This window comes from Papaver somniferum, chromosome 3 (assembly GCF_003573695.1).
Source record: "Papaver somniferum cultivar HN1 chromosome 3, ASM357369v1, whole genome shotgun sequence".
Lineage (NCBI taxonomy): Eukaryota > Viridiplantae > Streptophyta > Magnoliopsida > Ranunculales > Papaveraceae > Papaver > Papaver somniferum.
In genome coordinates, this window is record NC_039360.1 from 111,756,605 (window position 1) to 111,769,473 (window position 12,869).

The window sequence follows — 12,869 nt, forward strand, 5'->3', positions numbered from 1 at the left end:
TTCAAATGCGGGTATGCCTGCATACCCATAAGATCATCGAAGCAAAGCACTGATACATCTGTGAGACTGCGAGACTGTTCACTCACAAATATAATAGTGCACGTAGTTAAAATAAAGGGAAACATATTTGTACGTCATTCCATAGCAAACTTCATCATTAATCTAAAAAGAGTTGTGTTTGAAGCAACGATTCTGAAGAACCACTGAATGAATAAAATGAAGTTCAAGCAAACATGATTTGCTAACCTGTACAGGTAAAATTTATTGATTCCTATCCTAACACTTTACATATATAGATATTCCGACGACTTATCATGGAGCATAGTGGTTATTAACATTAAACTGCTCAGTAGAGACTTCATAGTAAGAATACGATGGGACTATAAATATAAATGACATATAAATTACCTCAACTGTTAATTTAAGCTTGATAGGCAGAAAATCATCACTGGAAACTCTTATTTTGCAGGATCTCAACTCCGTGGCTGGGAAAATTGATTAACATTCCTAGCTCTCTGGATATCCTCTTCATGGTATTGCTGCAACAAAAAATCATGAAACAGAAAAACCATTTGACTAAAAAATACATATCAATTAGATCACAACATGAATTAAATAAAAAATTTGAGACCCTAAACAAAAATCTGATTAAAAATCGAAAAAAATCCCAACAAAAACCAGAGACTGCTAAATGACAAATAGCTAAACACTGAACATGTTAGTGTTCTAGACCAAAACACAAGAATTTAAGTAACTTAAGAACCCGGATAAAATCCTTTGAATTGGGGGTTAGCCACCAGAATTAAGAGAATTGAGAAGATCTAGAAGAGAAGAAAGCTAGAAGAAGAGTTTTTCTGTATAAATTCTTGAGTTTTTACAAAACTCAGGTGAGTATTTATAACTTCAAATACTTATAAAAACAAGTAATGCTAACTATAGAGTTCAAACTAAACAAGGAAACTAGAATAAGCTAAATATAGAGAAACTAAATAAGTAAACTAGTATGAATAGATATTGGTACGCAACATCCCACCCTACTCTAAAAATGGCTTGTCCTCAAGCCTCAAATGCTGGGAAACGAAGAAGTAACTCATCTGCATCTTCCCAAGTGGCTTCTTCTTGTGGATGATCCATCCATTTGACTAACCATTTAGTCCCTGCATATGAACCCTTTTTGAACAACTTGCGCTCTAGTACAGATTCTGGTCCCCTCTTATCATAATCAATGATAGAAGGTAAAACTTGCTCAACAGAGATAGTTGATCCTATCTTCAGTTTCAATAGAGAAACATGAAACACGGGATGAATACGACTTGCTGCAGGTAGTTCCAACTTATATGCTACGGATCCTACCCATTCAAGAACACGAAAAGGACCATAAAATCTTGGAGAAAGTTTTGAGAACGATTGATTAGTTATTGTTCTCTGTCTATATGGTTGTAAACGAAGATAAACCCAATCACCTATAGAAAATTCTCTTTCTGTACGATGAGCATCAATGTATGCTTTCACTCTAGCTTGAGCATCATGTAAATGGGATATCAGTAGTTTGAGGGTGTGATCCCTTGCCTTTAAGTTTAAATCAACATCATTCACAGAAGTAGAACCAGGTAGTTAAGCTGAAATTGTTGGTGGAGGACGACTGTAGAGTGCTTGGTAAGGAGTCATGTTAATGGCTGAGTGGTGACTTGTATTATACCACCATTATGCCCATGGTATCCATTTAGATCAATCTTTTGTCTTCATACCAGCAAAACATCTCAAATAACATTCTAATGTTCTATTTGTTACCTTTGTTTGTCCATCATACTGAGGATGATATGCTGAGCTACGACAGAGTTTGGTATTCTGCAGAGTAAAATAAGCATCCCAAAAGTTGCTCATGAAAATGGGATCTCGATCGCTGACTATGCTTCTTTGCATCCCATGAAGACGAACAATCTCTCGTACAAATATCTCCGCAATAGAGCTAGCAGAAGAAGGATGTGTGAGAGCTATAAAGCGTGCATACTTGGTTAAACAATCCACTACCACCAGAATGGAACTCTTACGATCAGATGATGGAAATCCATCAATAAATTCCATTGATATGTCTATCCACACATCAGCAGGTATAGGAAGAGGATTCAATAATCCTGGTGGAGTTATAGCTTCAGCTTTATTTCGTTGACACACATCACACTGAGCAATAAAGTCTTTGACTGATCGTTTCATACCTTTCCAATGAAAATTATGTTGCAAACGCTTATAAGTTCACAAAAATCTTGAATGACCCCTAATAAGATTTGAATGAAACTCCTTAAGAAGTTTGGTACACCATAAAGAAGTTGGCACCACTACTATACGTCCCTTGTATCGTAAAACTCCATTAACATAAGAAAAATTGAGTTTGCAAGTTGGGGCATCAATGAGTTGTTGAATAAGAATACTTAGCTCAGCATCGTTATGAAATTCTTGGATTATCTCAGTAACTCCAGAAAAAATTGGTGCAGTAAGGCTAAAGTTAGAGCCTGTGTTACGAGACAAAGCATCAGCTGCAACATTTTCTTTGCCTTGGCGAAAAATAATCTCACAATCATAACCCAATAATTTCGATAACAACTTCTGCTGCTCCATAGAAGAAAGTTTTTGATCAAGAAAATACTTAAGACTTTTGTGATCTGTATATATCTTGATCTGTATATAATAACACAGCTCCTAACCCATCGCCAAATACATCGTACTCAAGAGAAAATTCCTTTGAGAAATCTGGAAGTATTAAAATCGGTGTTGTAGTGAGAGCCTTTTGAAGCAATTTGAATGCAGCAGTGACATTGTCATTCCAGGAAAATGCATCTTTCTTCAGTAGCTGAGTTAGTGGTGCACTAAGCTTACCAAAATCCTTAGCAAACTTATGATAGTATCCGGTTAAACCCAAAAAACCTCGTAAGTCTTTGATTGTAGTAGGAATAGGCCAAGATAATATGCATTGAACTTTATCCTGGTCAACTGAAACTCCTTCAGAAGAAATTACGTGGCCTAGATATTTAACTGAATGTTGTGCAAAAGTGCATTTAGACTCCTTGACATATAGCTGATGAGATCGTAATAGTTAAAACACCAAAGATAAATGTTGGATATGCTCAGTCATGTTCTTACTGTAAACTAATATGTCGTCAAAGAACACTAACACAAACCTGCGAAGATAAGGTCTGAAAATATGGTTCATAAGTCCTTGAAAGGTGGTTGGTGCATTTGAGAGACCAAACGGCATAACCAAAAATTTATAATGACCATCATGAGTTCGAAAAACTGTTTTTGGAATATCCAGTTTGTGCATTCGTATTTGATGATAAGCAGTTCGAAAATACAGTTTTGCAAATACACTTGCACCATGTAATTCATCCAACAACTCATCCACCATTGGTATTGGAATACAATCCTTCATACTTAGCTTATTTAAAGCTCTGTAATCCACACACATACGCCAAGAACCATCCTTCTTACGCACAATCAAAATTGGAGAAGAGTAAGGACTAGAACTAGGTCGTATCAAACCAGCATGTTGTAACTCATACACTATCTTTTTAATCTTATCTTTTTGAAAGTGTGGATATCGATATGGTCTTACATTGACAGGTGCAGAATCTGGAGTTAAATAAATACGATGATCCTGCAATCTTTCAGGAGGTAGAGATGTGGGAGTCTTGAAAACATCTGCACATGTAGAGATTAGTTCTTGCAGCTCAGGTGAAATAGCTGTTGTAACCTGAGTTGAAGTATTTAATGCAGATATTTGTAATAAAACTGCAAAAGTTTCTCTGCATAATAAATGCTGCATGGGTTAGTGTCCAAAAGCATTATGCTGGATGAATTATTTCCAATTAATACAATATCTCTATCTTGAATTTTGAACTTCATTGTCAACTTAGAAAAATCTCATGTAATTGGACCCAATGTACGTAACCATTGAACTTCAAAGACAGCATCACAACTACTGATATCGAGAAGATGAAAATTTTTTGTGGAAGAATAATCCTAAAGCTTAACTGGTATGTTACGACAAGAACCACAAGTTTGTATTTGACCACCATCACCAACTGTAACTTGTAGAGTCGCATCCTCAGATTGTGTGTGATAACCACACTGTTTAGCTATATTTGGATGAAAAAATTATGTGTAGAACCAGAGTCAATCAATATAGAGAAAGGATGAGCTTTTGTATAACCTAGAATACGCATAGTTCTAGGAAAAGGAGAACCCATCAAATAATTTAAAGAAATCGCAGGCCCTGATTCCTCTGAAAGAATGGTTCTCGTCACAAAAGCGTCCTCTTTAGCGTCTTGTTCTTCATGAACTTCCACATAATTTGGAGGAACATCTAATATTAACAGTTTAGGCTTTAAACAAACATAACCAGGTAAAGTTGGTCACAATTAAAGCAAAGACCCTTGTCTCTACGTTCTTTCTACTCATCCCAATTGAGCATTTTATAACCAGGTGGTAAAGGATTCTTCTTGGACTTAGTAGTGTTCGGATGAACTGGAGATCTAAACTGGGTAGAATGTGTAGGTTGTTTTAAAGCTGCCAATAATACTTCTTCTTGATTGAGTTTGTTCTTGAAAGCCGAATCCAAAGTAGATGGTTCAAGCAATTTCACAACAGAACCAATCTCAGGTTTCAAGAATGAATGAATGAACAGATTGATCAAATGGGTTTCAGGAAAGTCTACAAAATTCAAAAGACGTTCAAAATAAGGAATGTGATCTTTAACAATACCTTTTTTTTTAATTGTGCTAATTGCCATATTAGCATCAATAAACTTCGCAGGAGAAAAGCATTCACGAACTAAAGAGCAAAATTGTGGCCATGTTGGGTTAATAATTGTAGTTCTCTTCAATCGAAACCACACATTAGCATCTCCTTTAAGGTGTGCAGAAGAAAGTTGAACCTTTATATTATTAGCAATAGCATGCCATGAAAAATATTGCTCAGCTTGAAATAACCAACCTTCTGGGTCATTACCAGAAAAAGAAGAAATTTTCAAGTTAACTGGTGGAGTACAGACAGGAGTTCCAAGAATTCCAACACCATTGGTATTACCAGGAACATTGGTATTTGTATCCAGAGTTTGAAACTGAGGAAGAAATTCTCGAAAAATAGTACGTAACGAAATTGTGAGTTATGTGCTCAAAGCTTGTGTCAAACTTGCTGTCAGGGTTTTTTCATGTTCAGCTAAGTCAAGCTTATGATTAGCTCTATCTTCCTCACGAACTAATTTTCCTCTGCACGAATTTTTTTAACTTGTTCTTCATCATGCTCGCGATCTTTGGTAATAGTTTCAACCAGCTTGTTGATAGACACATTTTTGTGTTTAATTTGATCTCAATACTATATATTGTTGGCACTCAAGTTTGTACTAATTTTGGTGTTTTATATGTTTGTAGGCACCTTTGGAAAATAAACATTTTTTGGAAAATTCGGCTCGAAAAGTTGGTAAAAGCCCCGGAGGACACGTGTTATTCGGACTCTCACTGTTGGATAAGGGGCATCCCAGGTCACCCCAAAAGGCATCTGCTATTCGCACCCCAGTACAGGATTAGGGGGAGGTCATCTTCTCCATTTGAATTTTGTTTTTGGCGGGAAAATGGAGAACACTTCTGCAGATTTTTGATCGAATTGTTGAACGTGTTCTAGGGAGATTCAATGGATGATTTTTGGTAGATAGTTGTGATATGGCCTATTAAACACACTGTGGGCGTTTGGTTCGACCAGAATTGGCTAGAATCAGCTAAACAATTCACGGGTTGAAAACAGGGCAGTTCGTGTATATCACGGGTTTCACGTGATTTGGAGAAGATTCAACGTGTTTTGTGCGTGCATGGAAGACCCTGACAGCCTGTTGGAGCGTGAAGGAGGTAAATATGGTAATTTAGAGGCTTGAAAACGCGTGAGAAGATGAAACATGAAAGAAAATATTCCCAGAAATATTTTCTTTACTGCCGAGTTAAAGAGAATTATATGGAGTGAATGAGCGAGATTCGATGGGTCTGTTGGCTATAAATAGGTTGCTGGGGTTGAGTAGAAAGGGTGTCGAGAGTCTGGGGGGATGAGGAGATCCAGAGAAGAAGAAATTCGAGTTTTCCCAAACTCGGTTTCTGCTGATGATGAACATGAAGAACACGAAGAACGAATCTGCACCAACAGTCGTTTTTCTACAGTAATACGACTCACACCTGTGGGTCGTACATCAGGCAGACTTATTTGCTACAGCGTTTGCGACACAGCTGCAGCAGCCTTATTTTGTCACTGAGGGTCGTAGTTCTCTGGTTTGCAACAAACATAATTGTTACAAACCCGGTTTTATTGTATTTCTCATATTCTCATCATTTGTAAACCATTTTTAAGCATCAATGAAATATTTTGAGAGGTTTTCCAACATGATGAGCGGCTAATTCCCTCGTAACCAAGGCAATGGAGGAAGCTATTCATGCAACATAAATGGGTAACTATTTCATTTAATTATATAATTCACCTAATCGCTGCTTTTGTAGAGTTTTAAATTATTTGAATGATTGTCTTAATTATTTGTTATTCAGTTTGATAGGTTATGCTTGGTTTAATCTCTTGATAATCTATGCTTAAGGTTTACAAATAATGTTTGAGAATCTGTATGATTGATAGTGAATTAAAGATAAAAGAGGACTTAAGAATTGAATAGAGTTTTGAAATATTTATCATTCAATTTTGCATAATAGTGGAATCTAGTGTCTTGGTTACCTCTCGCACCCATTGTTAATATTTTTGTATATATATTTTTATTAAATCTAAAAATTTCATTTCCTTCACAAGTCTGAAACGAATCCTATTTACTACAACCCCATCAAAAATCTTAATCATTTTGGCGCCGCCGACGCGGATTTGTGCTTAGGTAGAATTATTAGGTTTTTATTATTTTTTATTATTCCATTTGTTCTTTTTACGTCTCTTTGGTTGTGTCTTTGTATTACAGGTTTGAAGTTGGATACTAAAGACCTTGGAATCAAAGCTTAAAGCTAAAGAGAAAGAAAAAAAGACAAAGCAAAAAAATAAAGAAAAAAAAAAAAAAAGGAGAGAGAATTATTATTTTATTTTTTTTAAGAGACTTTCCATTTTTTTTGTAATTATTATTATTTTTTTATTTTTTTTCCTTTTTTTGGACTGGACTTTGGACAATTTATTTTAATTTTAAACCCTACGGAAGGGTTATATATATAAAAAAAAATTATATATAAACTTTGTGCAGGGAAGGACGACGATTACTATATCGTCTCGGCCCCTCGGATTCGTACATGACATTGGAGTCGTGGCCCGAGTCGACTTCAATGGTTCTCCCCGTCTGGTACGGGAGGTAAGTCTCGAAACACCGCGAATCTCCTGTCAGCGGTTTACTGTATGCCTTAAGGTGATATGATTGAACGAATTGGACTGTTTTAATTCCTAGTAAAGGGCAAGGCTGGCCAATAAGATAAGGGTTCGGATTTCATCACCGTTCCCTTCTTGCCCGCCTTAGGTAAACGAAACCTAACGCGAACCCAAGCTTAAAATTGATTAGAACGAGACCGATAGGGTAACGAGCTTAGTAGGAAAGTCGTTCGAAAAATATTGGTTACTCTTTTAGCATACTTCGAAGTTCATGATGGTTTCTGTGAGTTGAATGCGTGACTGCGCCGCCTTGTGATAGCGGTGAGGCCTTGGGTATCAAAGCTCCACTGAGCTTCCCTCGCCTCAATTCAACTTACTTTGACTCGGATTGATTCCAGAGGGGTTTGCTTAAATTGTAACGAATTCCCTTTCGAAGGATTAGAAGCTGGTCTAGAAACAATCTAAGTGGAGCCATCATGCTTTTTGTTTGCTAGATCATAGGTTTGATTTGGTCGAGTCAGCCTTGTTTGTGATTGTGTAGAATTCCCTTGCAATTAAGAATGTCGAACTGGTATGACAGAAGCCAATACAATGAGTATCGATCTGAATTTGAATATGGACATCATCATGACCATGGTGGGAATAGTAGTTGGGAACGCCAACCTTTTCAAGGTTATGGTTCATACCATGGTGAGCCCAATTACTATCCACACGCGAATTGGTCTTACGAGCAAGAAAATCAGGAACACTGTAGTACTGGTTACTCGTTTTTGGAAACTAGTCCTGATTATGATATTTCTGAACCTGTTCCATCTCTAGAAGAGACCCAACAACGGATTGAAAGGACGTATAACGTTTAGTTGCAATGAATAGTTCAAAAAAGAGTGTACACGTATTCTGAGATGATAAACGAGAGTGGTAAAGTATAAGTGTTATGCTCAGTGAAATTCAGGCACGTCTAGAGGCAGAAAATGAACAGTTAGCTAATGCTGCTCGAAATGATCTAAATTTCCAAAATAGTGTTTCTAATTCTACCCTTGATATCAATAGTGAATATTTGCCTAATTTAGAGGACGAGGTTAGAATAAAAGACACTACTTATTTAGATAAGGTTCAATCATCTTCGTACTATTATGATGAGGATAGTAGTAATGAAGAATCTGAAATGTGTAGGCATAGTGATCAGGAATCTATTAATCCAATTGAGCTTTATAATGATTCTAGTTCAAATCCAAATAATTTTTATGATTATTCACCTATTCAAAAGGACGAGGATTTGATTAGGGATACCACCGTTTTAGACGATGTAGTTTTTTCCTTTTGATTACGAAGCCGATAATGCTTTAGAGGAACGGGTTTATTCCGAAAATGCTGTTTTAGAGTCTAGCGACTTAGAAACAATAGTCTTAGACGAAGAAAATGAACTCGTAGAGCTATTAAATATGAGTAAGGATGCGTCGCTTGAGTATAACCTCGAAGGAGCAATTGACTATTTTCAGGATTCCAATGATCTAGAAATTAAGGAAATTGTAGCTAGTCTATCTAGAGATACCCAAAAATCTAAGTTTGGGGGTGATTATCATTCTCCTTGTGCCATACCTTTAGCTCTTACAGAGATCCCTCATTTTGGACTTGATATCTCTGCCTCGACCATTTTACAAGATTACCTCATACTCGTTTCCCGAACCTAATGATGTCCAGGAAGAAGTTCAGTCGTTAGAAACCCATCCTCTGGTTGATGTGGTTTGCCCAGGCTATGATACCCAGATTGACTTTGTTTTCCCACCAAATAGTTTTTCTTCCAAATGTGGGAACGTTTATATTTCAAATGTGTCGAATATTAAGTTGTGAGACTAAACCTAAATGCTTTAGGAAATTAGAATCGACACATTTGCTTAAGAGTGACCACTACTCTCATTGTGGTCAATTTTGTAAGTCAAATCTTATTGACTTAGAGGATCCTCAGTTATTTAGGTTATTATTGTGCGCTTCTAAGATCATATTTGAGTTTTTCCAGACTCTAGGACCTAATGATTCGGATCCCACCTATGAAGAAACGCAACCAATGAAAATATTTTATTTAGACCCTTTCTTAGAACCTGAACCTGAACCACAATTAGATATAAATATCTTAATCAGGAAACTAGATAAGGGCATGCTATCCTTGTTCACTTTCTTGGTTATTGTAGTTTCCTTTGGTCAGCTCTTTTTGGTTTTGAAGACCCACAGTTATTTCGGCTGTTACTTTTTGATTCTATGAGGTGACTAATTCCTTCCGATGTCTGGCTGAAGACTTTAAACTTAGCACTTCTTGGGAGGTAACCCAATCTCATGCGACACGGTAATATCTTTCCTTAACTCTTTTGCTTCAAATGGTAACAGTTTCTCCTTGTTCATATGCTTTTAATTTTATCTTTAGAACATTGAGGACAATGTTAGATTTAAGTTTGGGGGTATGGGAGAAACTTTTTAGTTGCACTTTTGAAACTTCTAGCGTCACATGGTATCCGGTTAGCTAAGTTTACATACTGTTTCTCACCGAAAAGATAGAAATTGGAATGCTAGAGATAACAACTTATTGAGACATTAGAGAAAAAGACATTGAGATCCTTGAAATTCAGGAGAGACTTGTTCCTTTTAGAGGGTAACCGTGATGGACCTAACCATACATGATGGAAAGGCAAGTAGGTCAGGGAAATGCCAGAAAGACAAAGCAACCTCACAATGTAGTCTTAGTTACTGGATTGCGACTCTCTCTCAGTAGAAACTTATCATCATCAACAAGCGGAGCGACATCAAAATCTATGAAGAAAGTTGAAGACGTTTTAGGTTTAGAAGCAACAATAGAAGAGAATAATTCAAAAATCAAAGTTGAAGTTATAAGAGCAAATGATATAAGTTGTTAGAATCCATGATACCAAGACATCACAAGTTGCGAAGATCCAAGTTTTGAAAGTCCTTCTCTCATGGCCATGTAAATTTTTGTCTTGTAATTTTTTGTTTTCAAAAAAAAAAAAAAAAATGAAAAACATTACGTTCTTTTTGTTCAATAAGGCCATAGGGAAGAAGAAATTTATAAGTCAAGCAAGAAATCGAAGAGAAGAGTTAATTGTCAAGGTTCTATGAGGTTCGAGAGTTTATCATCAACAGTTGAAGACCGAAGAAGGCGTTGTTTCTACTGAGCACTGTGAGAGAGTCGAAGAAAGATGCATTTTGGTTGCTTTGTTAGTCTGCTTTCAATCTGGCACAAATCTTTCTAGCACTGGTTTAACTCATCACACGTAATTAGTCCAGCTGTGTAGCAGATGTCCCTCTCATTTTTATCTCTCTCCTAATCTTATCCAGCTGTAAAGCAGCGGACATCTTACAATGTTTATCTAGCTGTGTAGCGGATATCTCTTTATCTAGCAGTGGTGGATGTGTCTCCCCTTTTCTTCAGTCAGCTTTAGAGCTGACACCTTTAATTTCTCTGGCATTCTACTTACTTGGAGATAGGTTGAGAATATGTATGTCCTCATAGCTCTTTGGATACTTGTGACCAATTAGGAGTAAAGGTTTTGTGGGTACACCTCTGGTAAACCCTCCGGAGACAACACTCCGCCGCTAGGGCCACCTAGCGGTTTAACGGCCTGCTGCACGTGCTAAGTGTAGTCTTTTTATCTTTTCAAAAATAAATTTTGCTCGAGAACTAGAAAATAATAAGTTTGGGGGTATTTGATAGACACATTTTTGTGTTTAATTTGATCTCAATACTATATATTGTTGGCACTCGAGTTTGTACTAATTTTGGTGTTTTATGTGTTTGTAGGCACCTTTGGAAAATAAACATTTTTTTGGAAAATTCGGCTCGAAAAATTGGTAAAAGCCCTGGAGGACACGTGTTATTCGGACTCTCACCGTTGGATAAGGGGCACCTCAATTACTAAGGGCATCCCAGGTCACCCCAAAAGGCATCTACTATTCGCACCCCAGTACATGATTAGGGGGAGGTCATCTTCTCCATTTGAATTTTGTTTTTGGCGGGAAAATGGAGAACACTTCTGCAGATTTTTGATCGAATTGTTGAACGTGTTCTAGGGAGATTCAATGGCTGATTTTTGGTAGATAGTTGTGATATGGACTATTAAACACACTGTGGGCATTTGGTTCGACCAGAATTGGCTAGAATCAGCTAAACAATTCACGGGTTGAAAACAGGGCAGTTCGTGTATATCACGGGTTTCACGTGATTTGGAGAAGATTCAACGTGTTTTGTGCGTGCATGGAAGACCCTCACAGCCTGTTGGAGCGTGAAGGAGGTAAATATGGTAATTTGGAGGCTTGAAAACGCGTGAGAAGATGAAACATGAAAGAAAATATTCCCAGAAATATTTTCTTTAGTGCCGAGTTAAAGAGAATTATATGGAGTGAATGAGCAAGATTCGATGGGTCTGTTGGCTATAAATAGGTTGCTGGGGTTGAGTAGAAAGGGTGTCGAGAGTCTGGGGGGATGAGGAGAGCCAGAGAAGAAGAAATTCGAGTTTTCCCAAACTCGGTTTCTGCTGATAATGAACATGAAGAACACGAAGAACGAACCTGCACCAGCAGTCGTTTTTCTACAGTAATACGACTCACACCCGTGGGTCGTACATCAGGCAAACTTATTTGGTACAACGTTTGCGACACAGCTGCAGCAGTCTTATTTTATCACTGAGGTTCGTAGTTCTCTGGTTTGCAACAAACATAATTGTTAGAAACCCGGTTTTATTGTATTTCTCATATTCTCATCATTTGTAAACCATTTTTGAGCATCAATGAAATATTTTGAGAGGTTTTCCAACATGATGAGCGGCTAATTCCCTCGTAACCAAGGAAATGGAGGAAGCTATTCACGCAACATAAATGGGTAACTATTTCATTTAATTATATAATTCACCTAATCGCTGCTTTTGCAGAGTTTTAAATTATTTGAATGATTGTCTTAATTATTTGTTACTCAATTTGATAGGTTATGCTTGGTTTGATCTCTTGATAATCTATGCTTAAGGTTTACAAATAATGTTTGAGAATCTGTATGATTGATAGTGAATTAAAGATAAAAGAGGACTTAAGAATTGAATAGAGTTTTGAAATATTTATCATTCAATTTTGCATAATAGTGGAATCTAGTGTCTTGGTTACCTCTCGCACCCATTGTTAATATTTTTGTATATATATTTTTATTAAATCTAAAAATTCCATTTCCTTCACAAGTCTGAAACGAATCCTATTTACTACAACCCCATCAAAAATATTAATCACTTGTCAAGCTTCTCTGTAATTCCCGTAAGACCATCGTTTACAAGCTTGAGACTTTCTGTGTAAGACATCGTATGGAATTTTTTTTGAGTAGAATCTAAACCTGCTCTGAACCAGGTGTTAGGGTTCTAGACCAAAACACAAGGATTTAAGTAACTTAATAGGTATAAAACCCGGATAAAACCCTTTGAATTGGGGGTTAGCCACCA

The 12,869-nt window shown here is 36.8% G+C and overlaps 1 protein-coding gene across 1 annotated transcript; it reads right to left on the reverse strand.

Moving 5' to 3' along the window:
- Positions 1–1,056: 1,056 nt before the first annotated feature.
- Positions 1,057–3,820, reverse strand: LOC113359856. Its single transcript, XM_026603428.1, has 5 exons — positions 3,365–3,820; positions 2,693–3,073; positions 2,346–2,607; positions 1,792–2,216; positions 1,057–1,569 (listed from the first exon to the last, which is right to left on the reverse strand). The coding sequence occupies exons 1-5, from the start codon at positions 3,818–3,820 to the stop codon at positions 1,057–1,059; spliced, it is 2,037 nt and encodes a 678-aa protein (XP_026459213.1).
- Between the last annotated feature and the right edge of the window lie 9,049 nt (positions 3,821–12,869).